The 24,226-nt window shown below is 38.8% G+C and overlaps 2 protein-coding genes across 2 annotated transcripts in view; both read left to right on the top strand.

Annotated features, from left to right (window-relative positions):
• The window catches only part of LOC111722523 (pleckstrin homology domain-containing family A member 5-like), a 143,082-nt gene extending 140,212 nt beyond the window's left edge, over window positions 1–2,870 (top strand). Inside the window, exons 6-7 of the mRNA XM_023508743.1 lie at window positions 546–650; window positions 2,408–2,870. Coding sequence (XP_023364511.1) covers window positions 546–650; window positions 2,408–2,512 — 210 coding nt within the window. The 3' untranslated portion in view covers window positions 2,513–2,870. The remainder of the gene's footprint in view (window positions 1–545; window positions 651–2,407) is intronic.
• A 6,579-nt stretch (window positions 2,871–9,449) lies between these two features.
• LOC100942269 (pleckstrin homology domain-containing family A member 5) overlaps window positions 9,450–24,226 on the top strand; it is a gene marked incomplete at its 3' end in the record, with an annotated part of 70,806 nt that continues 56,029 nt past the window's right edge. Inside the window, exons 1-5 of the mRNA XM_023508744.1 lie at window positions 9,450–9,825; window positions 14,299–14,414; window positions 17,801–18,268; window positions 20,341–20,806; window positions 23,727–23,810. Of these exons, the coding sequence (XP_023364512.1) occupies window positions 9,706–9,825; window positions 14,299–14,414; window positions 17,801–18,268; window positions 20,341–20,806; window positions 23,727–23,810 (1,254 nt within the window). The remainder of the gene's footprint in view (window positions 9,826–14,298; window positions 14,415–17,800; window positions 18,269–20,340; window positions 20,807–23,726; window positions 23,811–24,226) is intronic.

The following is a 24,226-nucleotide window of genomic DNA, read 5'->3' as shown; positions in this document are numbered from 1 at the left end:
TCACTTAAGTTCAGGGTTGTCCATAAAAAAGAAACCGCCACATGACGTTAAGCAGATACCCTTCAAGTGTTGTTTTGATTCAGTGTGATGTGTTTATGTTTAATATCTAAGGATTTCTCCTCTGACTGAAAGCTGTTAACTTTCTCTAATTGAGCCAAGCCTACTGAATGCAGATGTAAAGCGAAATTCTGTTTTTTGGTTTGTTCTTAAAGATTTGTTGATGATTTTAACTCAAGGTCTGTTCTTTTTATACAACATTCAGACGAAGTACTGCTACATACTGTGTCTTTCTAAAAACTACATATTCAGATTTTACAGGAGAGATTGTAAAACTTGTGATATCCTGAGGGGAAAATTCTTTATGCAGAATTCTTACACTCGAAACAACTAATCCAGCGAAAGTGGAATTGTAATAATTTATCTGAAAAGATTTAAATCCTGCAAGTCTTGGGGAAATCTGAAGAGATTAAAATGATGAAGATGAAAATAAGCTCAAATCTCTAGGCATTAACGTCACATTTCTATCATGCTTTTTTTCTATTTAGACATCACGGGCTTCAAAAAAAGTTCATAATTTTGGAAAGAGGTCAAATTCAATTAAAAGGAATCCTAACGCGCCTGTGGTCAGACGAGGTTGGCTTTATAAACAGGTATTTTTTTTTTTTTCCTATTTGATGTGAAACAAAGGACAGAATTAGAAGGAACCTTTTGAACTCAATGTACCTAAAATAATTACATGAAATACACAGTGTGGAGCAGTCATACAAGCTTTGATCACGTATTTTCCCTGAAGAAAGTCATAGAAACAGTGAAGACAGAGGAGGGAATAGACGTGACATAGACTGGAGAGTGTTGTGTGTGTCATAGGTGTTTCTTCATTGATAAATAAATGCATGATGTATGAAAATGGTAGCTAAATAACATGCTAAACACCCCTGCAGAAAAACTTTCTAAATGTTAAATCCATTACGGATATGTTTCGGTTTTCTGTTCATATAGAAATCCATAGAGAAATATAAATTGTATACTTCCCCACTTTTACTTATAGAGAAATCAGGTAATAATTGGAGGTTTTTCTGAATTTTTTTCAGATCTTGCTTCCATACTGACTGACTGCTCTCCCTTCCTCTGCAGTTTTTGTTTTGTGTTCTCTTTACTTGTTGGCTTGTACAGGGCCCACTCTCAGACACCCTGATTAAGTTGGGGGTTATATTACTGCATTGTCTGGGAAACTTGATAATTAAACTTTTTTGGAACCTCTTCGTTAGTTGTAGAATTACTAAGGACGCATGCACATTACATCCTTGGACTTTTACATCATTTTGATTTCTTAGACGTTATAGTTTACTTTCTGATTTGCTGCTGGGTTTTAGATAAGTGACCACCAGATAACGGAGGGGACGCCTTTGTCTTTATTCTGTCTCTCTGAGTCTGCATATTTGGAAATGATACAACGCAAGTTAAATATTAGTTCATTGATGGTATCAATCTGTTCTGTTAAATACTGCTAATTTCTTTTAGATGACCTAATAATTTTTTTCATTAAAACTCATGATTTTTATTCAAAGACAGCTTACAATATTTTAACAGTCACTGGAACTTATCCAAGCTAAAAGGTTTTTGGACATTTAGTTTATAATAGAAGAATTTCTCCGTTTTTTTTTTTAAACTAGTCTTTCAAATGTTCACATAGTTCAGGGCAATATTGAGCCTAATAGAGAATATGGCACTTCTCTTCTTCTTTTTTGGGGGGGAGGGGGTTTATCTGCTTAATTTCCTCTTGCAACTTTGCTTCGTTGCCTACATATAGGAAAGTAAATTTTTTTTTAATTCTTATTTTGTTTGAACCTGATATTTTAATGAACTAAATTACTTCAATATAGCAGCCAGAAAGACACTCTCCTACAGGATGAATAACACGTAAACTGTACATGTAGGAAGAAAAATCATTTAGGAAATATAAAGTTTCCTGATGCACAGGTTTTTTAAATCATATCACCCTCGGAATAATTTCGGTTCACATATTTTTCATCCTGTTGAAGATTAACAGTTTATTAACCCTGGCTGGCCAGATCGCACACGTTGCAGCCTGTGTACGTTGTTCTCATCCTCGTAGACGTGAGCATTCAGATTGCTTGCACGTAGGAATCCAAATCACGCTGCTTCACTGTGTTCCCTTTACGTGACAGTATTGCTTTCAGAGGCCAGGCTACTTGGTAATATCTTGCTATCACCCAAGTCCCTAGTAAACTGCCTCCAAAATTATGATTGGCTTTTTATAGGTGATGTTACGCACATGTCATACATACTCTGTTTTAACAGTTCACTTTAAATAAATGTGCCATCAGTGAGTTTTTATTGCTCAAAATGAAAATCTCTTGAAATATACTCATATTAATAAATGCAGGACAGTACCGGCATGAAGCTGTGGAAGAAACGCTGGTTTGTGCTTTCCGACCTTTGCCTCTTTTATTACAGAGGTAAGTTCACCGTCAGCTGTATTATCTTGTAGTTACGGTATAATGTAAGAAATGTTAAGTGTAGTTTTTAACGACAAAAATGTTACAGTTCTTTGCTGTTTAATTATCAGTAGAAATATCAAGAAAATCCTTTCTTAACTGACGTGTTTCTGAGTTTGGGGGTGTGGCAGAAGACAGCATAGTGCTTCAGATCAGTGTGAGTTTGGGTCCATTTTACGTAATATGATTTATTTTACATGAAGAGCATATGGATCGTCACTCTGTAATGCTGACCTTGAATTCAGTGCTTACTTGATAAAAGGAAGGTTCTTGTCATTTGGCAGTTTTGTCAGATCTAATTACGGATCTATTGAAAACCCAGTTTTCCTCCATAGCAAGTAATGTTAGAATATCAGGTACTACTATGATACATTGATGTGAATGAAAAAAGTAAATTACAAGGAATCTTTTTTTATTTTAAACTGTTTTCATTTTAGTCTAACAATGGCACACTTTTCTGGTTATTAAATTATTGATTAATACAATTTTAAATAAAGTCTAGGGAAGTCTCTTCATATACTACACAGGCCTCTCAGATACTGCAAATCTGATACCTCCTAACAAAAGGCATACGTAGGGATGCTCTCCAGAGATACCTGCTTCAGCTGTAGTGTACAATTATGAATGTGGATAATCTCTCTTTCTCTGAAGTTTAGTCAGAAACTGTTACTAAACAATTAGATTGTCAACTCATAATCAGGCTTTTCTGGAGAAGTATAAGTTACAACATATAACAGGGTTTTAGAACTAATTAGCAGTTTTTTAATTTTTTGACTACTGTAGCAAAGTTCAGTGGTTGTGTATTGAAGCATTATCATGCATGTTACCCTTGAATATTTGGAATTAGTAGAATTATTTTCATCATTTTACTCCCACAGAAACTGTGTTTGAGGGGGTACTTGTGAGTCAGAATTAACCAAACCTATAAAATTTCGTTTTGTCACAGAGATGTTGGTCAGACGGCAGTTGTGGTATTATCTTTAGTTAAGTGCCAAGCTTACTGTACAATTTTCCACTCTTTCAGAAAGTTGGTAGTTACGTCTCAGGCATTATCCCTAAGCTTGTAATGTCTGCTTTCCTCTCTGTTTTCAGTATAATTATAGAAAATTTAAAGCTTTGAATGACAATAAGAAAAATTCCTAATATAAATATACTTTTTTACAAATAAAAAATTTTTAATGTTAATTTGCAACCAGAATACACAGAATTTCTTGTAATTTGCTGTTGTTGGTCATGGAGAAGTGCTGCTCTTCACTTCTATTATAGTAGGAAACCTGCTAATCACATTGGAAAGCTGTAAAGATGAGCCAGAAGCCATGCTGAGCATGAGATTATACATTCAGTGTATTACTTGGTTTAGTAGTTTCATGGACAGGAGGGACACAAAAAAGAAGAAATAAAGCAGGGAAAGAAATATCATTTAACCACTTCTGCTTTTCAGATGGTTGGAAAGACGTTTATCATAGATATTTTCACTTTTTTTTTCTTTGAGACAGAGTCTCACTTTGTCGCCCTCAGTGGATGCCATGAGGTTGCTGTGAGCTGTGATGCTACAACACTCTACCAAGGGTGACACAAAATGAGACTCTACCTCTTAAAAAAAGAAAAGAATAAATTTTGATCATGCATGGTGGCTCACACTTGTTCATCCTAGCTCTCTGGAAGGCTGAGTGGGGAGGATCACTTGAGCTTAGGCGCATGAGACCAGCTTGAGCAAGACTATGTCTTTTTTTTTTCTTTTGAGACAGAGTGCCACTTTGTCACCCTCAGTAGAGTCCTGTAGTGTCACAGCTCACAGCAACCTCAAACTCTTGGGCTCAAGCAATTCTCTTGCCTCAGCCTCCCAGATAGCTGGGACTACAGGCACAATGCCCAGCTATTATTATTATTATTATTATTATTTTTTGAGGCAGAGTCTCACTATGTCACCCTCTGTAGAGTGCTTTGAAATCATAGCTCACAGCAACCTCAAACTCTTGGGCTTAAGCAATTCTCTTGCCTAAGCCTCCCTGGTAACTGGGACTACAGGCGCCTGCCGCAACACCCAACTATTTGTTGTTGTTGTTGTTGTTTAGTAGGCCCCAGCCGGGTTTGAACCCTCCAGCACCAATGTGTGTGGCTGGCGCTCTAGCCGCTGAGCCTATTTTCACTGTTTTATCAACAGGATATCAATAAGGAGATTTTGTCTGCATAGTTTTTAGTGTTTACTATTGGTTAGGCACTACACTGAATGTGTTACATAGATAATCTATGTCATCTGATCCTCTCAGTTACCTGATAAGGTGGGGAATCTTATAAGAGGTAACTAATACACAAAGTGGTTAGGTGATTTGCCTGAGGTCTCACAACTTTAAAGTGGCAAGGCTGGAGTTGGAACCCAGGCACTCTGACTCCAGAGTTGACACTGTAAATCACTGTTCCCTTAACCACAGGTTTTTGCCCCCACCCAGACATCATCTTATGCACATACGGTCTACTGACATACAAAGTGTCTTATCAGAACTTTTTGGAAGATCAGTCCATTTTTAAAATAGATATGGAAAATAAGACAGAGAAAATAAGTAACTTGCTATTTTTTTATAACAATAGATTGGCAACCAGCAACCCTTGGAAGCCCAGGTTCTCACTGTTTTTGCTTTGTAGCTGGAATGCGGTGAGTCCACAGTTACAGAGCACTGGGATAACTCTATTCCAGGGGCGGGGAACCTGCGGCCTCACAGCCACTGTGTCCTTCTGGATTCTTGACTGTGGCCTTTCGACTGAATCCAAATTTTATAGTACAAATCCTAGTCTGTTCTTTAGTCTACTGACAAAACTTAACCATGAAACTTAATTCATTTGACAGATATTTATTAAGACCCTTCCAGGTGCTGCCAAAACAACAGTCTAAAGCTCTCATGAAGCTTACACTCTAGAGAGAGATCAAGGAGACAATCAATATGCTCAAAAATAAACAAGACCCTCATAAGTGCTTTTAGGACAATAAGGTTGTAATATGAAAGGCAGGCATGGGGGAAAGGCCTCTTTGGCCAGGTACCCTGAGCAGGTGTCTTAGACAGCAAGATCTAAATTATAAAGAAGAGAGTGATGGGGAGGGAGGGGAGCATGAATAGTGCAAAGGCACTGTGATATATATTATATAGTGCAAATAGGAGAGTGTTTAGGATTGTTGAAGGAGCAGAAGGAAACCAGTGTATTGAGCTGGGAGGCTGGCAATAGAAAAAGAGGTGGGAGATATGGAGAACTCCGTGTAGGACTTTTTAGGAACTTGGATTCTACTGTGAATGCCGTAAGGAAACAGTTGAATGTTTTCAAGCATAAGAATTATATGCTTTGATATCCCTTAAAAAGCTCACTCGAGCTGGTGCTATTGGAGAATGGATTGTAAAGGAGAAGGAAAGGACCGGAGAGACTAGTTTGGCGTTATCGTGTGGTGGTGATAAAGGCCTGGACTAAGGTGGTAGCTTGCCAGTGAGCTCTTGTGATGCACTCAATGCCATATGAAGATGCAAAAATGAATAAAATAAACCCCGTCCTTGTAGAACTCACAGATTAGCTGAAGGAAGCTGGAAAGAATAGCATAGTAAATGCTCAGGCTGAATGAGAGTTGGGCAGGCCTGTGCAAGGAAAGGGTCAGAAAAGAGGATGATTTGGGCAAAGGACTTCTCATGTGTAAAGCATGAGTATGCTTGGTACGTGTGTAAAACTATATGTAGAATTTGCATTGCTGGAAGACCCAGCAAGAGTTGGGGACCATCTGAAAGGCAGATGGAGATGGAGGCACAAGAGGGCATTTGTTTGCCACCCTAATGATTTGAACTCTTTATCTTGAATGCAAAAGTAATAATAGGACCAGGGAGCTGTTAACAGAGTATTAAAGCATTCTAGGTTGGAAACGAAAATTGGTAATATTTGCCCAGCTATAACTGTATTTCTTGTCTTGTACCTTAAGCTAAGTAAAAATGGGAAATCTGAACTGTCACTTGAATTCAATAAAATGTTGAGATTTTATGACTCCTGTCTCAGGTTTTGTTCCCTAGGACGCAAACTCTGTGATGGAGACTGGTATGTAGGAGATTTACTGGGGAGTGTTCTGGGAACCACCAGCTGTGGCAGGAAAGGGAAGGAAGGGAAACAGGGCAGAGGGAGAACGGGGGCAGCCATGCCTTCTCAAAAGAGCCTCAGCTGGTCCCATTCTGCACACACTCCTCTGTGCCTCCTCTTTGCCTGGCAGTCTGTGAAACACTCACGATGACAGAAGGTAAAACAGTACTTAGGTCAGGTTTGATAGTTACATAACTAAATAGAATCATATCAGGACAGGGAACGTTTGAAGGCTGTAGTAAAGAACTTCTAAGATGATCATTTGATAGAAGATGAAGAATTTAATAGCCGGACATTGTGGCGGGCACCTACTCGAGAGGCTGAGGCAAGAGAATTGCCTAAGCCCAAGAGCTGGAGGTTGCTGAGAGCTCTGTTGCCATGGCACTCTACCAAGGGTGATAAAGTGAGTCTCTTAAAAAAACAGAAAAGAAGATGATGAAGTTTTTTTTTATTTTTTGAGACAGAGCCTCAAGCTGTCCCCCCTGGGTAGAGTGCTGTGGCATCACAACTCACAGCAACCTCCAATTCCTGGGCTCAAGCGAGGCTCCTGCCTCAGCCTCCCAAGTAGCTGGGACCACAGGCGCCCGCCACAACGCCTGGCTATTTTTTGGTTGCAGCCATCATTGTTGTTTGGTGGGCCTGGGCTGGATTCAAACCCACCACCTTAGGTGTATGTGGCTGGCGCCTTAGCCACTTGAGCCACAGGCGCCGAGCCTAGAATGACAATATTTATTGAACACAACTATTTGATGAGTTCTTTATGGGTATTAATTCATTTAACCCTCATAACAATCTTTTGAGCTAAGTTCTGTTATTCCCGGTTTTAAGGATGATGAAACAGGTATCAAGGATCAGTAACTTGCCGCAAAGCTCAGCCAGATAGTGTTGGGCTGGAAAACAATGTCGGGTAATCCAGGGAAATCCCCCTCTGCCGTAATATTCTGAAGCAACTTTAGGAAATATGATTTTGTTATGGAACACAGAAGAATATATTATTTGGTTAAAATGATTTTTAATAAAGATGACTTCATAAGCTGTATCTGATTACACCCTTTATATAAATATAAAATTGGATTAAAAATTAAAGTCTGGCTCAGCGCCAATGGCTCAAATGGCTAAGGTGCCAGCCACATACACCTGAGCTGACAGGTTCAAATCCAGCCCGGGCCCACCAAACAACAATGATGGCTGCAACCAAAAAAAATAGCCAGGTGTGACGGGCACCTGTAATCCCAGCTACCTGGGAGGTGGAGGCAGGAGACTCACTTGAACTCAGAAGTTGGAGGTTGCTGTGAGCTGTGACGCTACGGCACTCTACCCAAGGCAACAGCTTGAGGCTCTGTCTCAAAAAAAAAGAAAAGAAAATTAAGGTCTGACTCATTCTTTCAGATTGTCTCTCACTCCATAATTGATGAGTACTTTCCAACTTTTTTTTTTTTACCTTTTAGACTGAATCTAAACTTTTGTTCATTCTTTTTGTATTAATGAACTGTACCTGAATAGCATAGTATAGTAATAGCAGAACTTTGTTCCATTATTCAAAGAGAAGTTGTAGGAAAAAAAACCCATTTAATGTAATTTTTTTCCCTTTTGGAATTTTCACCACATACTCTAGAAATTAGGAGGAAATAAATAAAATCCCTTGTTAAGTTTGTTACAATTAAAACACACACAGAGCAAGCATAATAAAAAGAATTGTTTTCCTTGTGTGGTTTTCTCATTGGTGATTCAACCTGATGCACGGCTTCATGATTGCTTTATGAGCTTGTGTTATGGGTTTATAACAATGAACTATGTATTTCAAGTTTCATAAACATATCTGCCCTCAAGCATCAAGTTAATATTGTGAATCCATGCTATGTCAAGAGTAATGTTTTCTCATTTTCCTAAGTGTATATTATGTGCTTGCCTCACAGGCCTGTAATTTATTTGCACTACTCTGTTACACATCAAAATGACTTCTAAAAGGAAACCTTCAAAGTTAAATGTTTTTAAAAGCATATAATTTTGGGCAGTGGCTGTGGCTAAGTCGGAAGGGTGCCCCGCCCCATCTACTGAGGGTGTGGCAGGTTCGAATCTGGTCCCCGACAGAACTGCAACAACAACAAAAAAAGCCGGGCGTGGTGGCAGGTACCTGTAGTCCCAGCTACTCAGGAGGCTGAGGCAAAAAATCACGTAAGCCCAGGATTTGGATGTTGCTGTGAGCTATGATGTCAAGAGCAATACCAAGAGCGATAAAGTGAGACTCTGTCTCTTAAACATATATATAAATTTTATAACCTAGTTTAAACTGTGTATTCACATATGTACTCATATATTTAACAATTTTTTTTTTAGCATCTACTTTCATTCTAATTATCTTCACAGGCTGGGCACAGTGGCTCACACCTGTAGTCTCCCAGCACTTCTGGGGGTCCAGACAGGAAGCTCTCTTGAGGCCAGGATTTTGGGACCAGGGTAGGGAGCATAATGGAAAGAAAAATAAAAAGCAAAGAATAATAACTAAAACAATACTGTTTGGCAAAGGAATCGAGTTTAGGAAATGGTAACATTCCCAAAGGAGAATAGCGAGAATGTTAAATAGTTTTAAAAAACAGTAGTCAAGGAAAAGATTTTGTTGATGAGTCTTTGAACAAAGACTGAAGGATGTTAAGCAAGTGAGCTGCGTATTTATCTGAAGTTAGAATGGTCGGGCATTTAAATCCTACCAGAAATGTGTGCAGATTAATTCTTTAAAGTTGCTGTGCCATTACTTAAATGTTAATATATTTTCAGTGAATCACATTTAAAAGGGTTTTGTAAAATGTCATAAATGTACCAGACAAATGTACGCTGTTTTTATGTGTGACTATTTTTAGATGTGTGGGATCAATTTTCTGTTCACTTAGGATGGGAAAGCTCATTGAAAATAAAGAGATGTAAATCCTTCTACTATTTGATATTTTCATTTAAAGCCTTATAAAGACCTGTTTAAACGTCAACATGTTCATTTCTGTATTATGCAACAACCCTTTTGATTTGGCCACAGTAAATCTTGAGAAAAATTATTCTGCTTCATCAGAACATTTAAAATTCTAATCACATGTTAAATTATGTCTTAGATGAGAAAGAAGAGGGTATTCTGGGAAGCATACTCTTACCAAGTTTTCAGATAGCCATGCTTACCTCTGAGGATCACATTAATCGCAAATATGCTTTTAAGGTAAGGAGGTAATCATTCCTTTTAATTCTGTGTCTAAAACTTACGTTGATTAAAATGGATATTGATTTATAGACCTATTATAGAACTTACAGTTTTTATATTTAAAATGTATTCATGGTTTTTCAGTTTCGTAGGAGAATTTCTCTTTAATTAGGAAGCATTGCCGAAGTATTTAGGGGTCAGCTGTATCCGTTCTGTTTTCAGATGGTTCTAGGTAAAGCAAATGTGTCACAATGGTAATGATTGATGAATATAACTAGGGGTATTCTGGTCATCTCTGTACTGTTCTCTCAAGGTTGTCATATGTTTGAATTCTTCTGTGATAAATTTAAGGGGAGAGTACGATATGAGACAGCTTGAGTTTTGCAATACGATATGTTTATGAACTTAGAGAATAATTGCTAAGATATTCTTAGGTCTAACTATGTTGTGATCATCAGATACTTTACAGAGAATATTCAAGTTGAGATTTAAATCTGCTCTTATTAACGTTTTAACTGCTATTGGAGTTTTATTTAACTTACACTAGGTTTGAGCCCAGGGCCTCATGAAGCTCATCTCTTGCTCACTGACTGCCACACTAGGGAAAAAAATTATTTCCTTGGAGCCACCGTGTTTTATTAGGTCAAGAGACATGTGAATTGTGTATGCTTCACAAGACCATAGGCTCAAAACTAGCATGTGTTAAATACAACTCGCAAGGCTGTTAATGTGCTTGACTTAATACAACACCATGGCCCCAAGGGAAAAACATTTTTTCTAGTGTAGTAGTCAATGTGTTAAATCCAAGCAGACTTAAGATCCCCTCCCCTGACTAATCTCTGCCCGTGTGTAATACTGTGATATTGTTTTCAAAACCATTCTGCATTTTTGCTTTGTGATTATGACTAAAATAAATTGTAGAGGCCACCTGGTTTTTAACTCAGTTTTGAATTAAGAGCTATAGGGGCTGGGCGAAGTGGCTCACGCCTATAATCCCAGCACTTGGGAGGCTGAGGCAGGTGTATTGCCTGAGCTCATGAGTTCAAGACCAGCCTGAGCCAGAAGGAGGCCCCTGTCTCTAAAAAATAGCCAGGCGTTGTGATCATCACCTCCCAGCTACTTGGGAGGCTAAGGCAAGAGAATCACTTAAGCCCAAGTGTTTGAGGTTCCTGTGAGCTATGATGCCACAGCACTCTACTGAGGGCAACTCAACCCCACCCCCCCAAAAAAAGAAGGATAAAGAGCTCTAAAGGGTTTAAGGAGAAGAAGGGAAATCAGGATTACATACACTGCTATTTAAAAATGAAAATGTCTATCCCATTACAGAATCGGTTTAATTTCAAATTTCCATCCACTTTTAAACACTACTCACTAGGACTGTAGCTGATTTACAACTTTTGCTAATTAATGTGTTAGCTGTGGAGAAAAGAGTGGAAAGGCATAGCTCAAGTGGATTAATGGGGTTGGGTAACAGATGGTTTCAATGAGAAGGTAGTTTAAACAAAAAACTGGATAAAAGGGAGTAGCTTCATATTTACATGAATTTTAGCAAAACAGACATTATCAACAGGGTAAACCAAAGAAATGGAAGTAAATGTTTTGAGATGTTATAGCAAAAGTTAATACTGAAAACTTAAAATAATAACTTTATAAAGGATACATGTAGGCCTGTGTGATATTGACACTATTGTTTGGCAGTGGTTTAAATTTTTTTCTTTACTTATCAAGTTAGCAACTTCTTGGATTTGTACTGTTGGTACTATTTTGCTGGGTGCTTAACACTCTTAAAAAAATACTACAGTATTTAAACAGCAATAAAAATACATTTTCTCTATTTGGTTTGATTTTAATTTCATTTCGTCTGTAACAAGAATAGTAATTGCTGTTTCAAATTCTCTCTTCTTGGTGGTGTTTCCTCTGAATTTACGAGCTACTTCTTTCCTAAGGCTGTTGACATTGATGCCATGGCTTACCAAAATGGTAAGTAGAAACTTACCAGATAGTTACTGAACTCAAGTGTGGAACTGAAAGCTAGCTTAGGTACTTAGATATCATCCAGTAAATATTGCCAGTGGAAGATCGCAAGAGTGAGTGGGTTTGTTGGTGTCTGAGTCTTGGCTTGAACTGGATCTTACCAGCGTACCACTAGCCCAGTGTTCCTTATATTGATCACAAACATGGGCAGTGGTTTCATTCATTTTTCTAAAATCCCACTTACAGAGTTCTGTGATACTGTCATGGTTTTATTTCCGTAGATAATTTTAATCTCTCTTACATAGTCAAATGAGATTTCTTGGTTATATAATTATTTTGATGAGTGCGCTGATTGAAATTATTTGTATCCTAAAAATAAATTTTTGAAGAAATTAATTCGACATCTTAGATAAAGCAGATTGTCAAGATCTGAGAATAAAGTGTGTGATTCCAGATTTATTTCACTCATCTCTTTTTATTTAGCAGGGTAACTGTATACTTAGTACTCTCTATCCTTTACCTCATTCTTTTCTTATAATCTTTAATTATTATAGGTACATAATAGTTGCATATGTTTATAGGTTGCATGTGGTATTTTAATATAGGCGTGCAATGTGAAGTAATCAAATCGGGTGTCCATCGCCTCAAGCGTTTATCATTTCTTTGTGTTAGGAACATACCAATTCATACTTTAATTAGTTATTTTTAAGTGTGCCCTAACTTGATGATAGTCAGTTTGTTGTGCTATCAAAGTGACTATACTTGTCCATTCTATCTATCTAACTATATGTTTGCTCCCATTAAACATTCATACTTACTCCTCCCCACTTCCCTTTTACCTCCTTCTAGGTTGAAGTAGTCTTTTATTTCCCCTTATCTTTGAAGGTCTAATAGGAAACTGTTACAGGTGTATTATAATGGAAATTAAGATTGTTTTCCCCTTAGACTTCCCCACCTTGACCCTTTTTTCCTTCTGCTTTGGTACAGCTGTTACTGCTGCCCATCTATGCCTTGTCAGACTAAGGGTCCAGGTGAGCGTTCAGTGCTCACAGCATGTGTAGTGGGCGTCTCTCTTCAGCATCATTCTATTTTGTTTTCCTCTGTTACTCTGGTACAGAGACAGATTAAAGCACCATCAGGGAAAAAAACCTCCTTGCTGGCTATATACTGCTTCCTCTTGAACTCCAAAATATTTGTATTTTTAACTGTGAAACTTTAAAAACTACAAGTTTAAAAGATTTAAAGCTCTCAGCCAGGAGTTATGGCAGGCACCTGTAGTCCCAGCTACTTGGCAGGCTGAGGGAAGAGAATCACTTAAGCCTAAGAGTTTGAGGTTGCTATGAGCTGTGACTCCACAGCACCTACTGAGGGTGACATAGTGAGACTCTGTCTCAACTACAACAACAAAAAAAGATTTAAAACTCTTTTGTGATTCCTTGTAGATGTCTATAAGCATTCTGGAAAATAACAGCAACACCTTTTGAGGACTAAAGAAATTGCTGACATTAAAGGGAAGTGCTATAATATGTATTAATACAGTGGTTCTAAACCTTCCTAATGCTGCAGTATATTTTCATTGTTAACATGGGATTGCAACCCACAGGTTGAGAACTGCTGCATTAATACATTTCAGTTAATTTTGTTGCTAGTTGCTGTGGAATATTATTCTTTACAAAGAGGTGTGAATTGCAGGAAGTGAAAATTGTGAGAGATGTGTAGATGGGACAGGCATCTTCTTTTCTTTCCATACACTTTTTTTTATTGTTTCAGTTCAACTTGAGGGTACAGGAATTAGGTTGCATTGCTTGCATTTGTGCATTTGTTAGACTCCCTCTTGTAATTGTGCCCCACCCCCAGGAGGTTTGCTATATACTCTTAACACTGTACCTGTTAAATGGGGGCACACCTAACCCCCTCCCTCCTCCCATCTTCCTGCTCCCTCCTTCCCTGCCCCCTACTTTGAATTGATTTTGAGTTTTTCTCTTATGTGAGCTTGTATTAGTTCATCTACTGGCTTCAAATTAGTATTGAGTACATTGGATTCTTGCTTCTCCATTTTGTGATACTTTACTAAAAAGAAAGCGTTTCAACTCTATCCAGGTTAATACAGAAGATGTCAAGTCTCCATCTTTTTTAATGGCTGAGTAGTATTCCGTGGTGCACATATACCACAGCTTGTTCATCCATTCCTGGGTTGGTGGGCATTTAGGTTGTTTCCACATTTTGGCCACTGTAAATTGAGCTGTGATAAGCAATCTAGTGTCAGTGTTCCCATAAAAAATTTAAGAGTACACACAACTAAAAAGGGGTTCAATTAGGAGAAAATACTTAGTATTAGATCTTTTTCAATATTAATGGCTACATTTTTGAGTCATTTCTGTATTTCACGTGGAAGAAAAATCTGCTTTTTTTGAAATTTGATAGCAGCGATCTATGTAAGGAACCGCTTATCTTTCTTTCTTTTTCTTTTACAGGTCCCATGTTTTTATTTAAAATGATTATGTCGTTTTCAATCAGGCAGCCCACCCAAACATGCGGACCTATTATTTCTGCACTGATACAGGAAAGGAAATGGAGTTGTGGATGAAAGCCATGTTAGATGCTGCCTTGGTACAGACAGAACCTGTGAAAAGGTAAATGCTTGTAGGAAGAAGAATGGTGATTTCCACTTCCATTGTATTCCATGCCTTGCAATTATGTCATTATCATAGTGCATATCATCTTCATAGTCATGATATAATACCATTTTTCCTTGGCAAACAAGGAGTAATTCGTGTTCTGTATTAGTACACCTTTTCAACAAAAGTTCGAGACACCACCCACATTGTCCTTCCACCCATTTTCACCTGTCAGTGTGCTGGGGTGACTCCAGAATCCTAACATTCAAACTGAATGTTCTTTCTTCTTACAGAATTACCTTTAATTTCCGGTAAGTACGTTTTTTCATTGTTATCTTAAAGCTACGTAGATTTTTCTCCTTCGAGATAATGTTTTTTAAGACCCTAAATCTCAGAAGAGAATGTATTTTATGAAGTTAATTATGTTTTTATGTCAAGAATTAGAGAAAATCTTCCTTAAATTTTACCAATAGTGGTTGAATAATGTGCCTTTTTAAAAAAAATTATATTCCCGTAATTGAAGAAAGATGTATGATGCCACGAAGTTTTGTTGCCCGTCATTGACGTTTGGGCACATATGTAAGAAAGATGATAATGTGCAAATTTGGTCTTTCCCTCCCCCTTTTCAGGAAATTAGAGATTGTTACAGTGTAAATCGTTAGCTGTTTTTTTTTTTCTCTTTTTAGTGTGCATTTTAATAAAGTTTATTTGGGTGAAAGACTTAAGTTAATGCTGTATATTTGAGCTATTTTTGTTAATATTGAACCTAAATTAGCTAGTAAGTAATTAGAACTGTACAAAAACATGGAAAGAAAAGAGTGTGCAGGCTGGCATTCCTGAACACCTACTTTTAAGAACAAACACCTCAATCTCACGCATCTTCTAGGTCAGGAGTCAATGTAAGGAAAATTGCTTATGGGGTTCCACGTGTACAAATTACATGAATAACCATAAAGATGAAGTGGTTATGCCTGATACCTGGAAATGTGTAGGTGAAGAGACTCAGTTGGTAATCACGATGACAGTCTACAAGGAACCTAACAGTTCACTGGTTATGTGCCCATACAGTTTCCAGCCACTTGTGTTTGGTATATTTTGCTGAGTTAGGCAAGAATTCGGGAACATTGCCAACCTGGAATCAGTCGCTGTTATCCTATAGAAATTATATGTTTTCTTCTACTCCCACCTGTTGGGATTTTTACTTAATTAATTAACAATAATAATTACTCTGTTGCCCGGGCTAGGGTGCAGTGGCATTATCATAGCTCACCCCAACCTCCAGTTCCTGGGCTCAAGCAATCCTCCTGCCTCAGCCTCCTGAGCACTGGGACTGTGGAGGCTAATTAGGCTAATTTTGCTGGGGATGGCCTTGAACTCCAGTCCTCAAGTGATCTTCCACCTCAGACTTAACAAAGTTCTGAGATTAAGGGCGTGAGCTACTGCACCCTGCCTACCTGTTGCCATTTTCACCCCACCCTATTTAGTCATTCTAAGTGAAAGCATCTCATTTTTACAGTATTTTATTTCATAAGTATATAGAGATTGTTTTATATTTATCAAAGTGTAGCACCTAAGTGGTAAAACATCCAGTTTTTAACTAGTTAATTTTATCCAGATTTACCAACTACTTCCCCTAAACTACAGTGTCATAGTACCTTAGTATGATGATCATTGGTAACAAAAAATGTTTACATCTAATACACATTTGATGAATGTTTTCTGTCTCTAGGCCCATTATTTTCATTTTATGTATCCCAGTGTATTTTCTACAATAATTTAAATGTCACTTTTTAAAGTTAGATCACAGGTTTTATATTACTTATCTTAGCATACCTTCCTGACTCAACTTTTTTTGTTCTATTTAGACAAAAGTCATCATAGATTATCTTTTTGATTATTTCTTAAATGATGAAATCTTTGGGAAGAATGGGGAAAACGCCACCACAGTTCTAATTTAAAATAATAGTTTAGATAGACCAGAGGTAAATAATTTTTTATATCTTTTCAGGCATTTAATATTCACCGTTAAGTTCCCAACTTTCCCAGTGTCTAACACTGAATCCAATCTGGAAGCTGTGGTTTATATCTAGTCTAAATGCAATAGAGCCTCTGTGAGTTGACCACCCAAGGTCAACATCAGGAACTCCCATTGAGTATGTATTTGGTGTATATCTGGTCTAGGTCAGCTTAAGGAGGTGCTCAGTGCAGGGAGGTGTTCACCTGTGGATGTTCTGTATATGGATAGTTCATAACTTTACTCCATCACATTTTTTTCCTCAATGACCCTATTCCAACTTATGTAAAATCTGTATCTATCTATCTTCATTTATAGTTGAATATAGATTTGTATGCACCTATAGATGTATTTTTCACACATGATAAAAATTGGCAGCAATGCCACAGTCAGGATGGAAGAATAATTACGTACTGAGATGTGGAAGGTTGGCCAGTTCCTGGGAGGCCTCCCAGAATGGCATGATCTGAGCAGCATCATGCGGGTTCAGGCAGTCTACTCGACCTTGTCAGAGGCTGGAAATGCTTGGGCTTAGGGAGGCTGATTCTCATCAGGAATACCTAAACATAGCACCTGGAACCATGAGCAGTAAAAGCGTTCCCCCAGCCACTTACAATTGAGCCGTTCTTCCAGTGGACAGAGCAGTAAGGAGTGACAGAGTCCAATCCAGAATTGCTTGATGAGATGAGTAATAAATAAAGTCTGTGCCAGCGTTGATTAGCTCATCTCTGGTTCTCACAGCAACCCTCCGGCCTTGCTGCAGCTATACCCATTTACCAGAGAGGAAATTGAGGAGCTGTACGTTTTCTGTCCTTGCCCAAAGACGCAGCTACTAAGAGGAGAATTGAAAACTGAATGCATGCAGTCTGGCTGCAAGAGTCTGGGTCTAAAACCATACTCAGGTCCTAAATACAGAGTCAGTCATAGGGTTCAGATCTTTGATGGCATCAGACTATAGTTTCCCGCTACAGCCATTTCTATAACAAACTTGTGTTTGTCTCATGATGAGCTAGCTACCCCTCCTGGCTGGCAGCTGGGTTGAGGTACTAGCCGCGACCATCCTTTAAGTATGGATTTTGTGGTTTAACTGTCACAGTCTTCCTTGCTTTATTTCTAAATTTCTTATGGTGAGCCACGGGTCACTTCTTATCCTCCAGTACAGTACTTTATACACTTTTTGTTTTCTTTCCCCTTTCTGGGGCACATTCTGCTATTGAGCTTGACTGTTAAAACCACAGCGTTGGGGATTTGTACAAATTGTCCTCTGTGATGCTTTCCAGTCTCTCACCCCACCCCTGATCTAAGTCAAATTTTTCCTAGATTGAATCCCAGAAATAATTTGTGCTTTTTTCATCTTACTTATTATGATTTTCTTCTCTGATTTCAGAGTAGACAAGATTACATCTGAAAACGCACCAAGTAAAGAAACCAATAACATTCCCAACCATAGAGTGCTGATTAAACCAGAGATCCAAAACAATCAGAAAAATAAGGAAATAAGCAAAATTGAAGAAAAAAAGGCCTTAGAAGCTGAAAAATACGGATTTCAGAAGGATGGTCAAGATAGACCTTTAACAAAAATTAATAGTGTGAAGTTGAATTCTCTGCCATCGGAACATGATAGTGGGTCAGCATGCCCAGCTCAGACTGCACACTACAGACCAATCAATGTGAATAGTTTAGAGAACAAAACAGTCAATGTTAGCCTTGCAGATTTTAGAGGTGGAAATCACCCAAGTACAGTGCCCTTACACACAGAGACTGATCGAGTCATACAGAGAACGAATTCAATGCAGCAGTTGGAACAGTGGATTAAAATCCAGAAGGGGAGAGGTCATGAAGAAGAAACCAGGGGGTAAGTGGCTTGTTATCACAAACCTAGGTTTCTGTGATGCTGTGTTTGTAGACATTGTTTCTGAGCCTCCGATTAAAAGTACTGGTTTAAATTGTATTTTACGATGGGTGGGTGACTCACACCAGTAATCCTAACACTCTGGGAGGCCAAAGCAGGTGGATTTCCTGAAGTCATGAGTTCAAGACCAGCCTGAGCCAGAGGGAGACCCCATATCTAAAAAAAATAGCTGAATGTTGTGGTAGGCACCTGTAGTCCCAGCTACTTGGGAGGGGGAGGCAAGAGAATCACTTGAGCTCAAGATTTTGAGGTTTCTGTGAGCTGTGATATGACAGTACTCTACTGAGGACAACAAAGTGAATCTCTCTCAAAAAAATAAAATAAATCGTATTTTAGATATGTAGCATTACAGCTTCCTTACTATGTCTTTTGTTGATAGTGATCAGATGCAAGTATTTTTTCTGTCTCTCATTGTTCTGTCACCCATCTATGCTAATGGCAAGAAGTCCTTCCTGACCCAGCTCCTCCTTATCAAGTTTGTTTTAGATAAGAGAGGAAGCAAGCCCGTTCTTCTCACTTCACCCCTGTCTTGTTTCTCCACTGCTATCACCTGCTAAAGTTCAGAGCCGTGATTAACCAGTGAGAACTTGTCTCCAGCCTCTCCATTGCCCTAGTCTAACTGTAGCTTGGTGCATTACGAGGATTTCTTGAAACGAGTAATGTGGAGGCAGTGAAGGCCTCTTGCTTTCCAGTTCTCAGCCTCATTCCTGGGTTTCTTTAAATCAGAATACACATGACTAAGTATTAAATTTATCCTTCTTAGCATTTATTCATCCATGTGTGCACTTGTTCTTCATATCATTTATTATATAACTACTACATATTAATAGTAGAGCCAGAAAGTAAAATAATGAAAAACTACAGTCCAGCTTCACACAAAGATGATTGTCTGGTACACGAGACAGTTAAGCAAGTATAGCATAGCGTGACAAGTACAATGGAGGAGGAACGGGGTGCTATAAGAACATATTTTAAGATAACCAGCACAACCAAAAGGGTTCAGAGTTCAGGGAAACCTTCTGGAAAAAATGAAATGCAAGCTAAGATGTAAGAATGACATGCACATCATGGCTTAGATATGCAGAGCTGCAGCACTGATAACGAGCAGAGAGAGGAATCCAAAAGCCGTCCAGTTAGACTGAGTGCAGTGGTTCAAGCCTGTACTCCTGAGTACGTGGGAGGCTAAGGCAGGAGGATTGCTTAAGGCCAGGAGTTCAAGACTGACTTAGGTAACATAATGAGACCATGTCTCTTTTTTTTAATTAGCCGGGTATGGTGGCATACATCTATAGTCCCAGCTACACAGATTGCTGACACAGGAGGATTGCTTGAGCCCAAGAGTTTGAGGCTGCAGTGAGGGGTGTACCTTAGTCTCAATAGCACAGCTAGACCCTGTCTCTAAAATTTAAAAAGAAAATGTTACAGAAGTACCGTAACTCTTCTCAGTCGTAGAAAACTACTGAGGTAAGTCTGGGGTACAGGAAAGTGCCTTCAGTTTTGCTAAGTTGACAACTGCAGATGTCAGCCACCGTAAGTCTTCTTTCGGAAGTGTAGCTCACAAGCCCAGGTACACTTGGCTTCATCTTTTGGTATCTCTTCCCCCAGACTACAAAAATATCCTCCTGGTGATGTGTTGTGCACCTCACTTTTCTTTTTTTCCACTCTCAATTCTTAGTTTTCTAGCTTTCCCAAACAGCTGGGACTATAGGCACCTGCCACTATACCCAGTTATTTTTAGAGATGGGGTTTCCCTCTTGCTCCTGCTGGTCTGAACTCTGGAGCTCAAGCAGTCCACCTGCCTTGGCCTCCCAAAGTGCTAGGATTACAGGCATGAGCTACAGTGCCCAGCCAGATTAAAATTTGTTAATAATTTGTGTCTTATATAATAGTGTGATCTTTTAAAAATACAGCGTGACATGTATTTTACTTCAAGGCAAGGTGTACTCTAATTTAGAATTTGGCAAACAATTCTTCTCCTTCATTTTTACATTTCAATTATTCTCTTTTTGTTTTAGAATAATTTCTTACCAAACACTACCAAGAAATATGCCGAGCCACAGAGCACAGATTGTGGCCCGCTACCCCGAAGGTTATAGAACTCTCCCACGAAACAGCAAGACCAGGCCTGAAAGCATCTGCAGCATAACCCCTTCCGCTCATGAGAAGATCGTGGGCCCCGGAGCAGAAGAGAAGCGGAGGTCGATGAGGGATGACACGATGTGGCAGCTCTACGAATGGCAGCAGCGACAGTTCTACAATAAGCAGAGCACCCTTCCTCGACACAGCAGTCTGAGCAGCCCTAAAACCATGGTCAATATTTCTGACCAGACAATGCACTCTATTCCCACATCACCTTCCCATGGGTCCATAGCTGCTTATCAAGGATATTCTCCTCAACGTACGTATCGATCAGAAGTGTCCTCGCCAATCCAGAGAGGAGATGTTACCATAGACCGCAGGCACAGGGCCCATCACCCTAAGGTACCGGGGCTCCTCATTTTGTGTTACCTTACTAACTGCTGTGTTTTCTTTTTAATATGCTGTTCTTCTAAATGTGAGAGATCAGAGAATAGGGAGAAGGTAAGCAGGGCAGTGCTTTTGGGTTTTAAAAAATAAAGAAAAACATTCTACAGCGTTGAAATCCCTTGCATTTAAGAAAAAACGGACCTGAGCTTGCCAGGCTTCCTCTCTCAGAAGCACAGAAACAGTTCGTTTGAGCAGGTGCATCATGCATCCGTCTCCGCTTGATAGCCAGTCTCATTCTCATCAGTTCTCCATGTAGGTTAAGAGCACATGCCTTTCCATTGGCTTTTTACGCACTTGCCAATTCTGCACCTGCCCTCTCCTGGCATACCTGCAGTTTGTATCAAGCTTATCTTGTTCTTCACCGGTATACAGCTGTTAACCAGCTGAATGTGCGACCCATCCACAATACCTTCTTGGATATTCAGTTTAATATTAAAGTCTGACAGTGATTAATGATGTCATATTTATGTAGAAAAATTAAGAAACAGAGATCACGTTTTAACTTGTACTATAACTTGGTTTAAGCATTGCTTGGTAGGTTATTTGTAGTGAATTCAGAGTGCTTTGTATTGATCGGCTACAGCGAAAATGCCAAAGCAATTGTTTTGTTCAGCCAGGACACAGCCAGTTCCCTAATATATATCCTAATGTGATTTTCTTTTTAATACTAAAAGATTTCTTGCTTTATATTATTTTAAAATGTACTTTTTCTTCTTATTCTTATGATAGGCTAAACCCTTCAGCTGCATTATCGTGTAAAGCATTTGCTTGCTATTTCCATAAAGTGTTTGTTGGAAGTTAATACATCAATCAGGAATTTTCTTTTTAAGAAAGCTGCAGTTTGCCTCACTAAAAAAAGACTGCCTTTGACCTCCGTTGTAACAAAGTTCATTATTTGTCACTTTGTACATCCAAAGGTTAAATCACAGTTGACAAAAGTAGTAACAATATCCAAGAAAAATCTGATCTAAGACTTGTATGACCTTAAACATGTGGTTTTAAAGTGGGTCTAAATTACATACCCATAGTTATTAATGTTTTTCGTATTCTTGGCCAGAATAGAGCATCTGTTTTAACAGCAAATATGAGATGAATTTATGTTCTCTATCCAGTTCCTAGCCAAGTGAATTTCTACTATGCTATTTCTTCCAAAAAATTTCTCCAACATTGCCAAGTTTTTCTTTTAAACTATCCTGCCATCTTCTTGATCTAATCAGTAGTTTTCAAAGGGTAATTCATGAACCCCTAGGAGGAGTCCCTATGACCCTTCCAAGAGGTCCATAAGCTCAAAATTATTTTTATGATAATAAGGCATTGTTTGTTGTATTCCCATTTGCACTGATACTGCAAAAGCAATGGTAGGGTGGTGGGTCAAACTGCTGACACCTTAGCATGAACCAAGGTAGTGGCTCCAAACAGACTGGTGGTTGTTGAATGCCTCACTGCCACACACTTGGAGTAAAAATAGGAATCTGTAACACCTTCAGTAATGAATCCTCTTGTTGAAACAGTAAACATTTTATTGATTTTTAACTTTTTTTTTTGGGGGGGGGGGGACAGAGCCTCAAGCTGTCGCCCTGGGTAGAGTGCTATGGCATCACAGCTCACAGCAACCTCCAACTCCTGGGCTTAAGCGATTCTCTTGCCTCAGCCTCCAAAGTACCTGGGACTATAGGTGGCTGCCAAAATGCCCGGCTGTTTTTTGGTTGTAGTTGTCCTTGTTGTTTGGCCGGCCCGGGCTAGATTCAAACCTGCCAGCTCTGGTGTATGTAGCTGGCGCCTTAGCCACTTGAGCTACAGGCACTGAGCCAGTTCTTAAACTTTTATTATAAATCATTTTAATATTACATGTGATAAAATGGAACATGGATAAGGCATTTCTGTAGCATACCAAAGACCTTCTGGTTGTCTCACAGAAAAACATGTAATTATTTAAGTTGCAAGCTGAACTAGCTCCTTTTTTCAAGGAATGCTATTTTTACTTGAAGGAACAAAGATAGCTATCATGATTCAGATGTGATATTTGACAGACACACTTTCCTAAAGCGAAATGCTAGCCTGTCACTTCAAGGAAAACAACTGACAGTATTTGTTGCTGATGACAACATCTGACTTTTCAAGCAAAATTTAGAATTTTAGAAATCACATACCTGCCACTTAGGGTTTGACAACTTTCCGATGCTTAAAGATTGGTAGTGGTATTAATAAATGTGATTTTTTTTTTAATATTATATACTGAAATGTGTTAACACTTGGAACATTGCACAGCTCACTGAACCAGTATTTCCAAATGACCAATGTTCAATGTACAAAATTGTGCATAGGGAGGATTTGCTTAAACTGCAGGCAGATCAATGGGTATTACTGTAACAGAAAGCTCACTGATATGGTTTCAGATGTCACTTTGCAACTAAACTTCAAGAAAGTACTGCCTTTTTCAACTTTTGCGTAGTATCAAAAATGAGTATCTGTAATTAGCAAGAAAAGTTTTTGCTTTCCAATTATGTACACCGACGGTGGATCTTCTTTGTATCCTTCCACTAAAAGATGTTGAATACAGAAGCAGACGTGAGAATCCAGCCAGCCTTTAAAGATTTATTTGTAAAACTGTCACAGTGCTTGTCACTAAGGATGTAAAGGGGTGAGGAGACCAAAGATTTTGAGAAACACTGAACCGGACTGTGGAGAATTATTCTGTTTACCAGCATTTATATTTTAATCTTATAAGAAATTTTAATGCATGCTCTTTCACAAGCACAAATAGCAATTTTTAAATGCTGTTTCATAATGGGAATTTAAGATGTGTCAACACTGACATTGACAGGAAGCAGCAAACACTTTGCCACAGAGTCTGATTGTGCCTTTACCTTCCTAGCATGTCTACGTGCCTGAGAGAAGGTCGATGCCAGCTGGCCTGACTTTACAGTCTGTAAGTCCCCAGAGCCTCCAAGGCAAAACGGTGAGTACTGTTTTATTGCCATATCGTGTTTTGTTTATGTTCCCTGCAGGAAGGCACCCATCTGACACAGTTTTTAAGTTTAGGTTTTCAGAGATGTTTCCCAGAGAAGCACCATTTCTGCTTTTGTGGAAGAAATGCTCATCAGAAGATCTTGGAATCATGTAGCCATTTCAGTGTCTTAATGGATACCCTTCCTTAAGTGTCTAGATGACTAAAAAAATATTATATTTTGAAGGTTTATTGTATAACCTAGATGGCTTTGCTTTACTTTGCTCATTCTGTTATCCTTACAATACAAGGTGGAGGCTCGGTGCCTGTGGCTCAAGTGGCTAAGGCGCCAGCCACATACACCTAAGGTGGCGGGTTCAAATCCAGCCCGGGCCGCCAAACAACAATGATGGCTGCAACCAAAAAAA

Source organism: Otolemur garnettii, unplaced genomic scaffold, assembly GCF_000181295.1.
Source record: "Otolemur garnettii isolate 467f Iridium unplaced genomic scaffold, OtoGar3 scaffold00271, whole genome shotgun sequence".
NCBI lineage: Eukaryota > Metazoa > Chordata > Mammalia > Primates > Galagidae > Otolemur > Otolemur garnettii.
The sequence above is the reverse complement of the archived record's forward strand: the minus strand, read 5'-3'. Positions and strand labels throughout refer to the sequence as shown.